The 18,432-nt window shown below is 47.9% G+C and overlaps 1 protein-coding gene across 1 annotated transcript in view; it reads right to left on the bottom strand.

Moving 5' to 3' along the window:
• The window catches only part of PLXDC1 (plexin domain containing 1), a 65,619-nt gene that overhangs the window by 40,556 nt on the left and 6,631 nt on the right, over positions 1-18,432 (bottom strand). The window contains 1 exon segment of the mRNA XM_079132031.1: positions 15,624-15,802. Coding sequence (XP_078988157.1) covers positions 15,624-15,802 — 179 coding nt within the window.

The raw sequence follows: 18,432 nt of genomic DNA, 5'->3' as shown, positions 1-18,432 counted from the left end.
ATAACTGTCTGAAACCATGTCAATGTCATTTAAAGACAATGACCTTTGCTCTGTCCACTGTCTCTCAGGTCTTTAAGCAAGTGCCCCACTGGAATGCGACTTAGGCCACTTATCATACATGGGTTAAAATCTCTCACACCAGGAGGACAACTGTGGGTCCTTTATGAAGGAGGGGATTCAGGGACCATGGTGCAGTCATCTCCACACCCTGGTACCTGGTTCGGGATCTGCTTGTTAAATGAGATGAATGACGAGGATCCCAAAGCCAATGGATCCAAAGCCATTTTGAGAATGCACAGTGTGGGCCCAACAGGTGCAGCTTCCTCATCCAGCTCTGATGTCAGATGAGACGAAAGTCACTTGGGAGGAACCAGCTGCCTCCTCTTGGAATCCAAGTCACCGAGCGCGTTCCCATAGCTGGGACATTCTGAACAGGAGGGCAGCTCCAATTCTGTGAGCTCTTCTCTGAGGAAGTGACACCAGCAGAGAGATGCTTTCAGTGACAAAGAATAGGAAGCCCAGCTGGACCCAGCTTTGGCAGTGAGCTAGACCAAACAACCCAGAGCCCAGTGCTGGGCAGCACGTGTGGCACATGGATGACTCTCATGTCATCAGGGTGCCATCTTGAGTGTGACTGCCCTATGGTCCAAAGAGGGCTGCCTGTGGAAGCCAAGGCAGCCTGCCTCCTTGTTCAGGTGGAAAAGGAGAAACCCCTCACCCCTCTCAGTCACTTCCAGAGGGGTCAGCATGTGATCAACCCACATCTCCCAGGACCTGGGGAATCACAGTTCAGTTAGGAAAGAGGGGTGGAAGTAGGGTAAGCAAACCCCATGGTCATGATTAGAGTTGATTGGGAATGTGGCTTAGGGATAGTCAAGGCCAAGTTCTGCCAGTCTTTCTTCTCTGCCTCTCTCAACATGGGGTTCCTTCTAAGCCTAACTGACACATATCTTGGTCCATAGCAAGATGGGGAGAGTACACAGCTCCCCAGTCACTGAAGAAACCAGTGTACCTCGGGATGGCTGGGCCTGGGTCACCTGTCCCCTCTGTACTAATACCTACTGCCTTGGAAGCACCATAACTGAACAGCATCAGCCTCTCACCAGTGGGTGAACTGGATGGTGGTGCACACTCGTAATCCCAGTGACTCAGGAGGCAACGGCAGGAGGAGCCAAGTTCGAGGCCAGCCTCAGCAATTAGTGAGATTCTGCCTCAAAATAAAAAATAAAAAAGACTGGGAATGCCTTTCACTTTCTGGAGGCAAAGCTGTACAAAGGCTTGATTATCTGGCCAGTGTCCTCCAATCTGTCCCATGCCCAGGGAGATAAAATTCTGCCAACCACTCAGGGCTTGTGGAATAAAAGGTAAGAGACTTGGGTGGGAGTGGGGGCCTCATCAGTTGTCTCTGTCCAAGTTCTTTATGAAACTAGACTGTATTCAGGTTTCTCAATGATGCAATGACCAATGATGAAATTAAAACTGACCCCATTTACCTAGGGCTTTCTGAAACCAATCCTCTCAGTCTAGAATTTCTGATGCTCCTGGGAGATCAGTGTTGTATGAAGCCCTGCTCACAAAGATTCCTAGGTGGGCATCATATTTTAAAGGGTGTCCTAGGCCAGACATGTTTTACACAAGGACATCTGCTCCCCACCCACAGGTTCTGTGGAGTGACTGCACCCACCATGTCCGCCACAGGCTCCTGTGCTGCCTCAGCCAGGCTGATTGGACACAGGTGATCACATGATTCAAAGACAACCATCTATTGGAAGCCTACTTATGCATCCTGAGCCAATCGGATCCCTTTTCAGGGAGGGTAAACTCGAGCCACCGAGAGAGAAGCTAGATGCTTTAAAGCTGAGCTTCAAAGGCCATGGACACTTAGGAGCTGAAACTGCTGTCAGCTGAATCTACTGACTACCAAAGACTGTGGTCCCCAGAGGGGAGAGAGGATACCTTAGGAGCATCTTGGCTGAATGGATGAAAAGAGATGAGAACTGAGGGGAACCTGGCGAGGTAGGTGTGGCTACATGACTCTAGGTCTGACCAATGGAAGACGAGCAGAACCATGGCCCTTAATAGGAACGGGGTTTCTTCCCCTTGCCTGGGTGGAATGCAGATGTGATGGTGGGAGCTGAAACAGCCATCCTAGACTGCAAAATGGAAGGCACATGTTGCAAGGAGCTGAGCCACGAGACAGGAAACTGGGTCCCCAACACCATGAGACATTCTGTCCACCATTACATGTTAGACAATACGTCTCACACTTACATGTGAGCGTAGAATAGATTTCTCTTGTGTCTAAGTGCCTTGTCAATTGGGCACTTGTTACAACAGCCGAAACTTGTATCCTAATTAATACAAAGCCTTACTTGGCCTCTTCAGGTCAGTAAATCCCAGGGCTCATTCACCATAATGCATATCGTTGTGTCCTTTAAAAGGATGTAGATGCGGAGTGTGTTGGTGCACACCTGTAATCCCAGCTATTTGGGAGGCTGAGGCAGGAGGATCGCAAGTTCCACTGCCAGCCTAGGCAACCTAGTGTGACCTCATATTAAAACAAAATTAAAAGGGCTTGGAATGTAGCCCAGTGGTAGAGCACTTTCCTAGCATGTGGAAGGTCCTGGGTTCCATCCCCAGCACTTAAAAAAAAAAAAGAAGAAAAGAAAAGATGTAGAGGCTGTGCCTGGCAATGACCCTGCCTGAGGGAGTCCCAGCATCCACAGTCCATGACCACACATGACCTGCTGTCTTTACTACAGCTCTAGGCATAGCTACTGGAGGCTAGAAGCCTTGGTTAGAAGACTTGATAGGATGATCTCACATTAAATAGAGGGTCAGCACATGGGCATGGTGGTGCACACTTGTAATCCCAGTGGTTCAGGAGGCTGAGGCAGGAGGATCACAAGTTCAAAGCCAGTCTCAGAAACTTAGCAAGGCCTTAAGCAACTTAGCAAGACCCTGTCTCAAAATAAAAAAATAAAAAATAAAAAGGGCTGCGGATATGGTTCAGTGGTTAAGCATCTCTGGGTTCAATTCCTGGTATGAAAAAAAAAGGAGGGTCAGCACAAGCCAGACCCCTTGGCAAGTCCACCAAGGGAAAGTGGGTTTCTGCAACACGTGGTCAACAGTCCATGCTCACTCAAGGAGGCAGCAGACTGTGAATTTCAAACAACTCTGTCTGTACGATCCTTTCCTCCAACTAATCTTTCATGGCAGCACAACGAATTACAGCCAGCTTGGGGGAAAGAAAAAAGGTCTGAGGCCAGTCTGCTGTACTACCTCCTTCTCCACCACCTCCTCCCCACAGCAGCCCATGGAGCACCTCGGGAGCCCCTTGGTTTCTGTGGAGGACAATTTGCAAAACATGGCTCTAGGATCAAGTGCATGGGCTTTGGAGTCAAGTTCAAAAACTGGCTCCATTGCATAATAATTGGTACCAAGCATAACCCTCTCTCCGAGCTTCAGCCCTCTCATCAGGAATCTTCTTGCAGCGTTCCTGAAAGGATTAGATGAAACATATCAACATAAAGCTCTTAACCCACTGCCTGGCCCACAGTAGGCGTTTGGTAAGTGGAAACTATTACAATGATTTTGTTGGACCTTTCCAGAAAACATCTTGATTGTGGAAGCGGCCTCTTCAAAACAATTCCCTCTCTATCCTGAACGGCTGTCTGCTGGTACAGTGTCTCTTCTGCCTCAATTATTCGTGCCCGGAGGCTTGCCAGGCATTTGGTTTCTGACAGTGGGGCTGCATTTACCTTGGCTGAGTTCAAGACGTTTCTGAACAGGAGTTCTGGCTGAGCTGTCACAATCAGCCCATCACCTGCAGCCAACTGGCAGGTGGGGATGCTGGGGCAAGTGACCAAGAGTGTCCTGCAGGGCTGGCTGGAGAGCTTGGCCAGACAATCTTGTCAGGGTGGTACGGCAAGCAGCTGGGTCCAACCCAGGAAGTGCTACTGAGATGTCTAGGGGGAAGGGACATCCCAATCCCTGCTGTCACAGTTCCATGAGGTCTTACAAAACCAATGGGAATGAATGTGTTCTAGATCTCTGCTCCCCAAAGTATGCCTCAGGACCAGCAGCATCAGCGTTATTCAGGAGCTTGTTAGAAATGCAGACTTCTGGGCCACCCCAAACCTACTGAATCAGGATCTGCATCTGAAGAAGATTCCCAGGACTGTTACACAGAGAGAAGTCGGAGATCTAAAAGTATACTGTGAGCCAGGTGTGGTGGCACACACCCAGGGCCTCCATGTGCAATCCCAGCGCTTTGGGAGGCTGGGATTGCCAGTTCAAGGCCAGCTGCAGCAATTTAGCAAAACCCTGTCTCCAAAGAAGAACTGAAAAGGACTGGGTTGTAATTCAGTGGTAGTCCCTGGGTTCAATCTCCAGCACCACAAAAATTAATTAATTGATTAAAATCGAAGTACAGGGTGCAGCAAAACATCACTTATTTTTGTTCCTGAAGGAAATGGTGGTGAAGAGTTCAGACTCTGAATGCAGAACGACCTGGGTTCTGTCCAGACTCTGGCACTCATTAGCTCTGTGACCTTGGAAAGGCAACTTCACCTCTAGATGAAAAGGCAGTAAAGAGGTAGTTGTGTGGGTTCAATGTGAAGTTACAGAACGAAGCTGGCACTCAGGAAGCTCTCCTTGAACATCACCGGTTGGTATTATTTTCTCAGCTCTGAAGCTCATATTGAAATGTGGTCCCCAGTGTAAGAGTGTTGAGAGTGGGACCTTGAAGAGGGGCTTAGGTCATTAGGAGGGATCAATACGCTTCTCATTAATTATTGGCTAACACAAGAGGCTGTGTCACATTCTGAAGTGAGGCTGCCCCTCATATTTTCTCTCTTCTACACCCAGCTGCTGGCCCTTCTGTTTTGTTCTGTTCTTTATTGAGGAGCAGGGGTGTACTGAGGATTGAACCCAGGGGCTTCACTAAGTCACTTAGAGCCTTGCTAAGTTGCTGAGGCTGGCTTTGAACTCACAAACCTCCTGCCTCAGCCTCCCAAGCCCCTGGGATCACAGGCACATGCTGCCATTCCCAGCTGCCCTTCTAGTCTTTTGCCATGTTATGACGCAGCACCATGAGACCCTCACCAAATGTGGCCACCTGCCCTTGGACTTTCAGCCTCCAACTTTGTGAACTAAATAAGCCTCTACTCTTTGTTAATTACTGGTATTCTGTTATAGCAACGAAAAATGGACCTAGACATCACATCGTAACATCCAGCTGCCCTCTGGAGATGTTGGAACCTCGGGCTGCAATGAACCTGCACAGAGTACTCATCATCACAGAATTGCAGGAAGTGAGTCACCTGGTATAACCTGGGTTGGAAGGACCCAACTAGACAAAGAGGCTCTTGATTCCCTGGGGTAGGACAGTATCAGGGTGGGCGAGGCTGACAGATTTGGATTAGGCTTGGAAGAAGGGCAGCCTGGTTGGCTTTCCAGCCCAAGCACGCCTTAATGCCCTAAACACTCAGGGAGGTGCTGGTGCTGATTCAACACATGGGCTTTGAGGGGTATCAGCCCACCAGAGGGTTTGACAGTATAACCATGTACTCTGTAACCACAGAGAATTCCACAACAAGGAAAATCAAAAACTGCCCCCGATGCCTCATCTGGTCCTGTGTTGGCATATTTCCTTCTGGTGTTTTCACATGTATGTAATTTTCCATAGTTATGATCCCTCTGGTCATCCAGGTTTTTTGTTTGGTTGGTTTGGTTTGGGTACTGGGGATTGAACTGAGGGGCACTCAACCACTGAGCCACATCTCCAGCCTTTTTTTGGGTTTTATTTAGAGACAAGGCCTCCCTGAGTTGCTTAGTGCCTTGCCATTGCTGAGGTTGGCATTGTACTTGCGATCCTCCTGCCTCAGCTTCCTGAGCCACTGGAATTACAGGCCTGTACCACTGCTTCCGGCTGGTCATCCAGTTTTGTGAACTGGATATGACTGTCATGTTTAATGACATTAAAGGAGATTTTGATAGTGAATATGGTATTTGGAACCACGATCTGTAATGGTTTCATGAGAGTCCCCTCAGAGGAGAGTGTAACTATTTCCTTTTAACTGGGCATTTATGTGGCTTCCAATTTTCATGCTCTTAAATGTGATGAGTTTGGCCAGACAATCCTGGATGATTTCCTCTACTTGAAATCCTTTGCTATAAGGTAATTCTTCTCAAACTGGAGCGTCCTAGGAATTACCAGGGAATCAGATCTGCTTCTGTGGGTCTGAGAGTCTGCATCTCCCATCGGCTCCCAGGTGCTGCCAGTGCTGTGGGTCCCTCACCATCCGAGGGGAGAGGAAGGATGGTGACTGAGGTTTCAGGCCAGGGAATTCCCTTTTGTTACTATAATCCTACTTTTGTACTTTCAGGTAAGGTCTGGGAGGGATCTTTCTGGTTAACCTTCTGAACCATTTAGCTTGTTGGCTTTTTATAACAATTTTATGAAGCATTATTGCTCCCAATTTGTAGATGAGAAAATTGATTCAGAGTGATGATTTGGCAATGATGTGCTATAACAAAATACCTTAGACGGGGTAATTTATAAACAACAGAAATGTATTTCTCATAGTTCCTGAGGCCAGGAAGTCCAAGATCAAGGCATCGGGGGGTCCAGTGTCTGGTGAGGGCTTCATAGATGGCATTTTGTTGCTGTAGTTTTCCATGGTGGAAGGGGCAAGCACGCATCCTCAGAGCTCTTTAATAAGGGCACTGATCCCATTCATCACCCTTGTGACCTAATCACCCCTCAAGCCACCACCACCACATATTATTGTATTGGGGATTCCACTTCAACATATGAAATTGGGAAGGGACACAAACATTCAGACTATAGCAGATGCACCCGATCTTCCCTGGGACCAGTAACCAACTGTCCCAGTTTGCCTGGAGCTTACGGGTGTCCCAGGTGAAGGAAACTGGATATTCAGTGCTAAAACCAAGACTGTCCTGGGAGAACCAGGATGTGGTTGTTACCACAGACCAGAGCCTAATTCAGCCAGCTAGTGTTTATCATTCCCAACCCTTGCCAGGCCCTTCACGTACATGACCATACAACATCTTTGCAATAGCAAAGATGAAAGTCAGCTCAGAGGGTTGAGGAATTTTCCCAAGACAAACAACCCAATTTAAAACTGGGCAATGACCCCCCCCCCCAAAAAAAAAAAAGGCTGGCATAGGACTTTAATAGACATTTCTCCAAAAAAGGTATACAAATGGTCAATGAGCACAGGGAGTCTCAACATCATTAGTTAGTAGGGCAATGCAAAGCAAAACCACTCACTCCCACGTGGATGGCTGTAACAAAAAAAAAAAAAGGAGCCGGGCATGGTGGTGCACACCTGTAATCCCAGCAGCTCAGGAGGCTGAGACTGGAGGATTGAGTGTACAAAGAAGCCTCAGCAACAGCAAGGTGCTAAGCAACTCAGTGAGACCCTGTCTCTAAATAAAATACAAAATAGGTCTGGGGATGTGACTCAGTGGCAGAGTGCCCCTGAGTTGAATCCCTGGTACCCCTCTCCAAAAACAAGTAGACAAGTAACAAGTGTTGGCAAAGATATAGAGAAATTGGAACCCTCAGCCATAACTGGTGGGAAGGGAAAATGGTTCAGTTGCTCTGGAACACAGAGTGGCAACTCCTCAAAAAGTTAGACACGTAGGCCAGGCGTGATGATGCAACCTGGGAGGCTAAGGCAGGAGGATAGCAAGTTCAAGGCCAGCCTCAGCACCTTAGCGAGACCCTAAGCAACTTAGTGAGACCCTGTCTCAAAATAAAAAAATGAAACAGGCAGGGGATGTGGCTCAGTGGTTAAGCATCCTTGGGTTCAATCCCTGGTACCCACCCCCTCCAAAAAAAGTTAGACATACAATAATCTTATGACCCAGCAGTTCCTCTCCTAAGTACATACCCCAAAGAATTGATAACAGGTACTCAAAAAATAAGCTTCCACATATGTTCACAGCACACTATTCACTATTCACAATAGCCAAAGGTGGAAACAGGCCAAATGTCCATCAATAAATGAATGGATAAATAAATTATGGCATATCCATACAGTGGAATATTATTTAGCCATAAAATGGATGAACCTCAAAAACATTATGCTAAGGGAAAGAAACCACATAGACACAAAAGGCGTGGACACAAACTGTATGATTTGTATGTCATACACATAGGTATTGCTTATTTGAACACTGGGAATTCTGCTTCAACATAGGGATATTGGGAAAACATGAACATTCAGACAGGCAAATCCATAGAAATAGAATACAGATTGGCAGTTGCCAGGGCAGGGTGTGGGGGAGAAAACTGTTTAATGGACACAGGGTTCCTTTTGGGGTGATGAAAATATTTTGGAATCAGATGGAGATGGTGGCTGCACATTTTGAATGTTTTAAAGGCCACCAGATTGTTCATTTCAAAAGGGTTCATTTTAAGCCAGATACAGTGACCCATGCTAATGTCCCAGCACCAGGGAGGCTGAAGCAGGAGGATGGCTTGCGCCCACGAGTTCAAAGCTAGCTAGAACAACATAGTGAGACTCTGTCCCAAAATAAAATATAAAATTTAATTTTTTAAACATAAATCTCACTTGCAAAAGAAAGAGAAAGAAAGGAAGGAGCTCAAGGAAAATGGAAAAGAGTCAAGAAGAGGGACTAAGAGGGAGATACACCCGGGGCTGAGGAGCCAGGCAGGTGGAGTGGGGTGGGGAGACCACCTGGACTGTGAGCCACCTGGAGCCCCACATTTTGTTCTTGAGCCTCAACGAGGCAGATCAGCACTGACCACCCCTATTTGGGAAACTGGGAACTGGCAAGGGCTCACAAGAGTCCCAAGGCCACGCAGCTGGTATGTGTCAGGGCCAAGAGTAAGGGCCAGGACTGCCAGACTTTCCACAGCGCTGGAGACGAGACGTCTGGACTCCCTTCCTTCTCACAAAACCTCTTATCTTCTCTCTCCAAGTGTAGCTCATGACTTTTCTCTCCCTCCTCCTGCCGTGCGCATTCCCAGAGGTCTCCTGTCCGGGTCCCCCCTCATCCCTTGCTCTGTGTGCACTGGCATGAGGCAGCATTGCTTGCTGTCTGTCCCTGCTTCCCAGGCTCTGCAATCAACTGGGGGGCCAGGGTGGGGGGGTGTCCTGAAGGCCTCCCATGGGGAACTGCCTCTTTTGGAAGGTTGCAGAAACCAGGCAGGCACCACATCCACTTGTCTGTCTCTGCCCAACTGTCCTGGATGACAGGGTGCCTGCCTCACCACCAGTCCCTCGGCATTCCAGGCCTGCCATGATGATGCATGAGCTCAGAAGTTTTGCCTGAGCCAGAGAGGAGAGAGAATTTCTGGAAGCTGGGCCAGGGAACTATTGGGGTGAGAGGAGGAGATCTCTTCTATGATAGAGTGAAAATGGGGGACACTTTGAAATCTGAATGTTCTCTAGCTTGGTTCCTCCTAAAGCCTGGTTCTAGACATGATCCATGGAACCAAGAAAGCCTGGGAGTCGGCCTTGGAAATCCCGGGGCTGGAAGAGAAACTTCATTCAAGGCTTCCTTTCTCTTAAATAAACTGCAGTACGTCGGGGTCTCTGACTTTGCACAATGGCTTCCCCAACCACTAAAAGAAAAAAAAAAAAAAAATCCCAGGGTTCCCAGAGTCTAGGGACTAGACTGGACTAGGTGGAAAATCTCTGGAAATCCTGGACAAGAATCCTATTTCCACTGAGATGTGGTGAAGAGTGGGAGTAAATGTAGGGAGTAAATGGTGGCTCAGAGCCACCAGCTCATCCTGAGGATGGAGTGCAGGCTGAATATCTCAAAGCCTTTAAAGCAAGAGCTTCTGAGTTAGAAGAAGCTTTGTGATAAGGTGGCCAGGCAAGAGTCCTGGGCACAGGGGCTGAGCAGCGGCGCTGGGATAGAGGGGCCAAAACTACAGCTCACAGCCAGGAAGGTATTCTGAGGTGCTCCTGGGTAGGTGTGGGAAAGGTGTTGGGGTTTGTATCTGGAACGTCCCCCAAAGGCTTGTTGAAGGCTTGGTCCCCAGTGCAGCAATGTTCAGAGGCGAGGCTTTGGGGAAGTGATGGAATCATCACTAACCTCGTCAACGGATTATAGCTGAATGGACTACGGGGAAGAGGTGGGATCTAGTTGAAGGGAGTAGGTCCTTGAGGATTAGATCTTGCCTCTGACCCCTTCTCTCTCTCTGTCTTCTGCTTCCTGACTGCCATGAAGTAAGTAGCTTTTGCCATGATGTTCTGCCTCACCACAGCCTGAAAGCAATGAAGACGGCCAATCATGGACTAAAACTCTGAAACTGAGAGCCAAAATAAATCTTTGCTCCTTTACACTATTTTTCTCAGGTACTTTGTCATAGTGATGAAAAACTGACTAACACATAAGGCAAAGGGAACAGGAGCCCCTTCAGATGGCCCCAGAGCAAAAGTACCTAGAGTCTGGTTGCTGTGGCACAAACCAAGCTGTGAGACAGATGGTTGGTGGAAGTGTTTTTCTGTTGAAATCCAAGAAAACTCTGGAACAGACAAAAGCGAACTTGCTGTACTATCCTCTTCCCACACCCTGGCCTTGTCTTGCCCACCCTTTGCCACCAAGCCATGATGTAAAGCAGATTTCCTTAGGCCACAGGGCTGCTGAGCTCCCAGAGATGCAGGAGAAGCAGGAGTCTCTGCGAGCCTTCACTGGGCTCCACTGAGGCTGAGGCTGCCTGTTCCCCAGACTGGGGGTGAGGACTGGCCGAGCCAGGGGGTCATCAGCATCCTTGGTTGACACTGCTTTGGGCAAGGCCTAAGGGCTCATGGTGGGGCAGGGAATGCATGCAAGCCCCCTGGGGACCCTGGCACAGGGTCACCCAGTCACATAAGCTCCGTTGTGTATAAACACCAATGTTCTCTTATGGTCTTGAGGAAGAATCCAAGAGTCAGTAGAGCAGAGGTCCTCAGAGGCCACAGAGTCCAACAGCCCACCCCAGGCACCACTCTTCTCTTCAACAACCACATCTTTGGAGACCTCTGGGGATGGAGAAGTCTGATCCCTCCTTCCCTTGTTCCCTCGGAGGAGCACCTGCCCTGGGCCAGGCACTGACTGTGGTGACGGAGGTGACAGAGCAGCTCGAGGTGCTTATGTCGGTGGGGAAGACAGCCGACATAAACAAGTCAGTAGATAATTCAGCACAGGAGGTGATAAGTGACATGGAGGAAAATCAATTCTACTTTTTCTGCCCCAGTTGCAGCCCTGTGGCAATTAGAAAACAGGCACACTGGGCTAGGGGAGCAATCAGGGGCAGGGTGAGGGCCCAGCATGGGTGAGGCCCTGGGCGCAACGAAATAAAGATGGAGAGGGAGGGAAGAAAAAGAGAGAGAAAAAAAGAAAACAGCCACACCTCGAGGCTTCTCTATAGCCAGCTAGTACCCCAAAAGCCTCCCACCGTTCCTTCTAGGACAAGGGTTCAAGTCTCTTCACCATCTTGTCCATCTCCTCTGGTTTCTAGATAGCTGCCTGAAAGGGGCCACAAGCCCCTCAGCCATGGTCCGGCTGAGAAATAGCCTACAGGGTCCCCAGAGCCCTGACCCGGCCCCCCAGGTTTCCATGGGGTTCTATTAACGCAGCTGCTGCCCGCCTCTGTCCTTGGCAGCCACTTCATGCACCTGAATCACCCCAGTCATGGGCACTGAGCAGCCCCAAGTCTTCCCTCAGGAATTTTCTAAACCGCCTCACTCCCAACTTACTCTCCCCACAAGTGCCAGGGTTGGTATTTATCCAGTAGTTTCATCTGGCCTGAGGCTAATATTCCAGCTCAGTGGGGAGGTCTTCTGTCTCCTGATGTGAGTCAGAACTCTCTCTTCCAGACAGGCTACCTCTGAAAGTCTGATCCTGCATCTCTCAGGCAAAGCAGGGGACAACAAGAAAGGCAGAGGAGGAGTCTCCTCCTAGGTGGCCTTGCTCTTGAGTGTGGACTCTTGGTGTGCAGCTGCGGAGGGGTCATGAAGCCCAGGTGGAAGTTGCCTGTTCAAGTACCAGCCATGTGGCTCTTGAGAAAGCCCGGTGTTCTGGCCATCCATCTGCCAACTAATTGGTTTGAAATCTTACAGATTAAGCATTCTGGTCTATAGAAAATCATCAGAATTCAGAGGGGAAACTTTACTTTATTTTTTGCAGTGCCGGAGGTTGAACCCAGAGCCTCACACGTGCTAGGCAAGGGCTTTACCACTGAAACACACCCCCAGCCTCACATAGGGGACTTTCAAAGAAACAAATTTCCAGGCTCTATCTCATATTTCTGAACAGTTCTGTCCAGGGTGGAGCCCGAGAATGTGTTGCTGTTTCTTAAGCCCCTGTGTTATTGACTCCATACGGGCTCTTAATGAACCCACTGCCTTTTCTGAATGCCAGCTAGCAATTGCTTCCAGAAAGCTGCCACTCTGTGACTCTCTTCTGGAAGGTCCTCTTTGTAGACTGGGACATAGCCCATCGTGTCTGATCCTGAATAGGCGTTGATAATTTACCCAATGACACAACAAAGCTGTAAGGTGGGAAATGAGAGGTCAGAAATCTCCCACCTCAGGGATCACTCTGGCCTGGCTGTCAATTCCATCATTCCACCATGCCTGTCCTGTTTCTTGGTTCTTCAGGATCCAGAAAACGGGGCAGGGAGTGGGAATGTGTCCTCTGAGGTCCCACCTCAAGGCCAGTACTGGGGTGAGGTAAGTGAGGTGTTTACCTCAGGTGCAATATTCAAGATGATGTTAGAAAACTCAAGAATCAAGATAAGGAACATTTTGATATGACATTTTAAAAATCAAAATTACTGACAAAAACTGATGGTACTTTGATGAGCAAAATATCAAAATTTTAAATAGAAATAGGACCAGTCATGGTGTCAAAACATTTGAGAGCCCAAGGTAGAAGGAAAAAAACAGTAACAGAAGCAATACAGAGAACAGAAAATAAAAATCTCATAACTTTTTAAATATTCTCAGAGAAGATATTTCATCCATGACATAAGAACAAGAAGCTTTCTTAAGAGACGCTAATCTGAAAATAATAGAACTCTTAGAAATTAAAACTATGATAGTAGGAAAAAAATCAATACTTTATGGAAAAAAAGGTTGAAAATGATCGTTCAGAACATGGAACGATAATGATAACAAGCAAACTAACCAATAAACAATAAAAATAAATGCAAAGGAGAAGAAGAGAGGAATATTCAAGAATGATATCCAGAAACTGATGTCTAAACAGGAGGAACTGTAGAAAAAAGGCAATATGGGAAGGGAAAAAAACTATCAAAGAAAGAAAGCAGAAAAAATTTCCAGAACAGACTGAGATGGTCCATCAATGTCCAGGTTGGTGAAGGAGAGTCAAAGTGGGCAGTCCCCACACTTTTTCAGAAGGCTGGGGTTAGGGGGACACCCTGAAAGCTTCCCAAGGTTGATACAAAGATCAGGAACAAGAATAACATCAAATCTCTTCACAGTAACATCAGAAGCAAGAAGGCAATGGCAAGCCAGGTGTGGTGGTGCATGCTGGTAAATTCCAGAAGCTTGGGAGACTGAGGTAGGAGGGCTGTAAGTTCGAAGCCAGCCTCAGCAATTTAGGGAGGTCATAAGCAACTCAGTGAGACCCTATCTCTATTTAAAATTTTTAAAAAGGGCTGGGATGTGGCTCAGTGGTTAAGTGCCCCTGAGTTCAATCACTAGTACCAAAAAAAAGACAATGGTGAGATGCTCTCAAACTTGAAATAGAAAATTATTTTTAATCTAGAAGTCTATATTCAGCAAAACCATCGATCAAGTGAGCAGACAGGATAAAGGCATTTTCAGACCTGCAAGTTCTCAAGAGAATTTTTTTTCCTCCTGTGCAACCTCTCTCAGGAAGTTAAACAGCCAAGGGGGGTGAAGCTGGAAAGAGAAGACACACGGTCAAGGAGACCCCCCCCCCCCCCAACGGGGAATCTGACATAGGAGAGAGACAAAGGAGAAAAGGAGGCCTGGGGATGGTAGGTAGGCAGGTGAACAGCCCACCCAGGTCAGAGCAGACTCCAGGAAAGAAAAGAGGTTTCCAGGGGCATAAAAGAACCGACGAGTTTGACCACGCGGAGAATTTACATTTGAAGTCAAGGGAGACTGGGTGAGAAGACACAGCTGCTTGGCAAGCACAGAAGACTAAGGGGGTGGGAAAATGAAAAGGTACAAGGACTTTACTCTGCTTGGATCAGGTGAGAACTGGATTCAAATGATAATGACAAGACAGAAGTGAACAGAAAGATCCTAGAGGGAGCACAGCAAAGCTGGGGGCACTGGAAGAACATAAAAGTCAAATCTCCAAGTGGACGCCTGCAGGGCAGCTGAGAAGGCACCTGCTGAGGACATCAGCGGCAGCGGCTCGAGGGTGGGGCTGGCAGGACTGCTGCATTTGTTTTATGCTTGCAGCACTATTCTCTTTCTTTCTTTTGAACAGGGGTCTGGTGCTGCCCAGGCCAGCCCTGAACTCTTGGGCTTAAATGATCCTCCTGCCTCAGCTCCTGTTTGAACTTTTTGACTGTCTACAGATTTTTCTTCAAGAAAATTGTTCTTAAAACATAAAATAAAGAAGTTTATACTGATAATCACATCTTCTCAATGATTATTTATTTCTTTATTGGTACTGGGGATTGAACCCAGGGGTGTTTAACCACTGAGACACATCCCCAGCCCTTTTTATTTTTTATTTTGAGACAGGGTCTCACTAAGTTGCTTGGGGCCTGGCCGAGTTCCTGAGGCTGGCCTTCAACTTGCAAATCCTCCTGCCTCAGCCTCCTGAGCAGCTGGGATTATGGGCGTGCACCACTTCTCATTTCAGATTTCATTTATCCTGGGCCTCCACGCTCTTCGCTGCGTTGGCACACTCACGCTCTCACCCTCACACTATCACAGACACCCACAGCGCCAGACGCACCCTACACAGACATCATACTCAAACCTCCCTGCCAGGCACGTGCAAACACACCCTGCTGACACACATGTTCCCAGAAACTGGTGATTTATAGATTTGCTGGAGGACGCAGATGCCTAGTCAGTCTCCCAGAGAGCTGCTAGAGGGGCTTGCTCACTGCACCCTGCCCAGCACTGACTCAGGCCAGCGGGTTTTGTCCTGGAGCTGTAGCCTAACTGCAGGGTATCCTGTCCTTAGGTCAAACAGACCACATCTCTGCAGCCATTAACCTTTGGGGGCCCACAGTCTGCAGATGGTGCAGAAACAAGGGTAGGAAAAACCTGAACTGGCAGCTGGGATGTAACTATTAATGCCACCTTGGGCTTTTTCTTCCCTGGGTGGTGAAAGAATCCAATGTCGGGAACCCTGTGATCAGGCTGTGCACCCTGGAGCAAGTCGCTTGGCTTCCCTGGGTCCTGGAGGAGTAGGCAGCCCATCAGGCTCCGAGATGCTGTGACTTCCTGACACAGTCTGAGCTCTGCTTCCATCTCCCCTGGGCTCCGCCTGCACTCCAATCTCCAGGGCTGATTCCAGAGGAGATGCATGTTGCCCGTCCGACCACCGCACACGGGGCTCCTGAAGGGGCCCGTGCGCACTTCGCTCCCGCCCCACCTTCATCCAGCACTCACCACCACCCTGGTCCTGTTATCCGGCAGCGTGTCGATAGCCAGGGTGCCCCCACCCAGGTCCTGGCTCAGCTGGGTCCGGTCCGGCCCCGGCACCTGCCTGGGGCTTTCTTGAGCTCTCTGATTCCAGCCCTGGGTGGTCCCCTTGGCAGCCCATCCAGAACCTCGGCCTTCATCGTGACCTGGGGAAGACACAGAAAACTGAGTGTCAGCAGGGCGGGTAAAGACCCCACGGGACCAACCCGCTTCTGTAGAGGCCTCGACATCATGCTATTGTTGACTCTGGGGACACTTGAGTACCAGGGCAGGAGATACCCAACACGTCCTGAGAGCCCTGTGCCTAGTACCGTGCCAAGCAGCTCTGCACACGCTGCTTTTAACCCTCCTGTTAGTGCTCCAACATAGATACAACTGGGGCATTGTGCAGACAGGAATCAGAGGCTACAGGTCACATAACGGGTTAGACATGGTAAGTTAGGTTCAAACCCAAGTTGATCTGCCTCCATCCGGTGACTATTCTCAACCTCAGTTCACCCTGGAATCATCTGGGGAGCTTTAAAACTCTGGATGTCCAGGTCCTACCCTAGAGGCTGACGTAATTGGTCTATAGTGTAGACCGGGCATTAGATCTCTGAAAAGACCCGCAGGTAAAATTTAGAGAATTAGGGGAAATTTAGAGGTCTTAAAGAACTCTGTAACAAGCTGATCACAGTACCATATGTCTATAATCCCAGAGGCACGGGAGGCTGAGGTAGGAGGACCACAAGTTCAAGGCCAGCCTCTGCAACTTAGTGAGACCCTGACTGAAAAGAGAAAAATAAAAGAACAGGGGACGTAGTTCAGTTGTTCAGTGGTAGAGCACCCCTGGATTCAATTCCCTGTACCAGAAAAAGCAAACAAGCAAAAACCTCTGCAATAAGGGTGAGAACCACAGCTCTGAAATCCAAACCAGGTGCTTATTTATCTGCCAAAATTGCCACATAATCCTATCTCCCAGGGGAGCAGGGGACTAGAAGCAAGAGAGCAGAGATCTTTCAGGTCAGGGATTCCTAACCTTAGTACTATTGATATCTTTTTTTTTTCTTTTAATTTTTAAAATTGTAGGGAAATACATATAAGAATTACCATTGTAAGTATATCATCACCTCTATCCATCCCCAGAACGCTTTGCATCTGTTAAACAAACTCTGGGCCCCATCCTCTTGTGTCCCCAGTCCCTGGCAAGTATCCTACTCCAGTCTCTCTCCGATTTTGACTACTCCAAGTATCTCACGTGGAGGCAGGAAGGTGGGTCTCCCGCGGACAGAGAGGATAAGAGCCTTTGGATAGGGCAGGAGGGGAGGGGGACAGGGGTCTGAAGGACATCTCTGACCCCCCACTCACTGCCAGCAGTAACCACAGTGCCTTCTTCTGAGGTTGGGTGCTTGTCCCCATTACCCACAGCTGCAACCCCAGAGCCCTTCCTTAGTTACCCCTGCCTTTACCCCTCTTCTGCCCACCGCCTTTGGGGGGTTCTGCTTCTTCTCTGTTACGCTAATAAATCCTGTTACTATGCTCTCACCCTTGTGTCCATGGATTTTATTCCTTGAATTTGTGAGATAAAGAACCCACTTGCCTAGATATCGTTACAATATAAGTGGAATCCTAAATATTTGTCTTGCTGTGTTCAGCCTATTTTACTTTAGCATAATGTCTTCTACTTCCTTCCATGTTGTAGTGTATAACAGGAATCTTTCTTTCTTTTCTTTTCTTTTCGTTTTGTTTTTTTTTTTTTTTTTTTTTTTTGGTACTATGGTTTGAACCCAGGCGCACTTAAACACTGAGTCACATTTCTAGCCCTTTTAAAAATTTTTTTATTTTGAGACAGGGTCTCACTAAGTTGCTTAAGTCCTTGCTAAATTGCTGAGGCTGGCCTTGAACATGCGGTCCTCCTGCCTCAGCCTCCAGAGCTGCTGGGACTATAGGCATGCAGTACCATGCCTGGTGATTTTCTTTTTTAATGCTGAATAATATTCCATGCTATGCATATACCACATTTTGCTCCTCCATTCTCTGTCAATGACAGCTAGATAATTTGCATATTTTCGATACTATGAGTAATGCCGATGTGATCACAGGTGTATAGATACCTTTGAGATGCCGTTTTCAACTCTTTTGAGTAATACCCAGAAGTAGAATTGCTGGGTCACATGGTAATTCTATTTTTAATTTTTGGAGGAACTCCCCTACGGTTTTCCATTGCTGAGCTGTTTTATATTCCCACCGACAGCACACAAGGTTTTTATTCTCTCCACATTCCTGCCAAGGCTTGCTATTTTCTGCTTTGTTTTTGTTTTTTTGGTAGCAGCCATTCTGATGGATATAGTTTTGATTTGCATTTCTTTAATGACAAGTGAAGTTAAGTGTCATTTTGTGTGCTTACTGGCTATTTATATATCTTCTTAGGAGAAATGTCTATTTAAGTCTTTTGCCCTTTTTGGCAGAGTGGGGTACTGGGGATTGAACTCAGGGACACTCAGCCACTGAGCCACATCCCCGGCTCTATTTTTTATTTTATTTAGAGACAGGATCTCACTGAATTGCTTAGGGCCTCACTGTTGAGGCTGGCTTTGAACTCGCAATCCTCTTGCCTCAGCCTCCCAAGTCGCTGGGATTACAGGTGTGCGTCACTGCACCCAGTATTGCCCATTTTTAAATTGAGTTGCTTTGAGTCGTTGGTTGGAGTGGATAATTCTTTGTGGGGAGCTCTCCTGTACTTTCTTGACTATTTAGCAGTATCCTTGGCCTCTATCTCCTAGGTGTCAGTAGGACC

This window comes from Sciurus vulgaris (genome assembly GCF_902686455.1).
Source record: "Sciurus vulgaris genome assembly, chromosome: 3".
NCBI lineage: Eukaryota > Metazoa > Chordata > Mammalia > Rodentia > Sciuridae > Sciurus > Sciurus vulgaris.
Note: the sequence above shows the minus strand (reverse complement) of the source record. Positions and strands in the feature narration are given on the sequence as shown.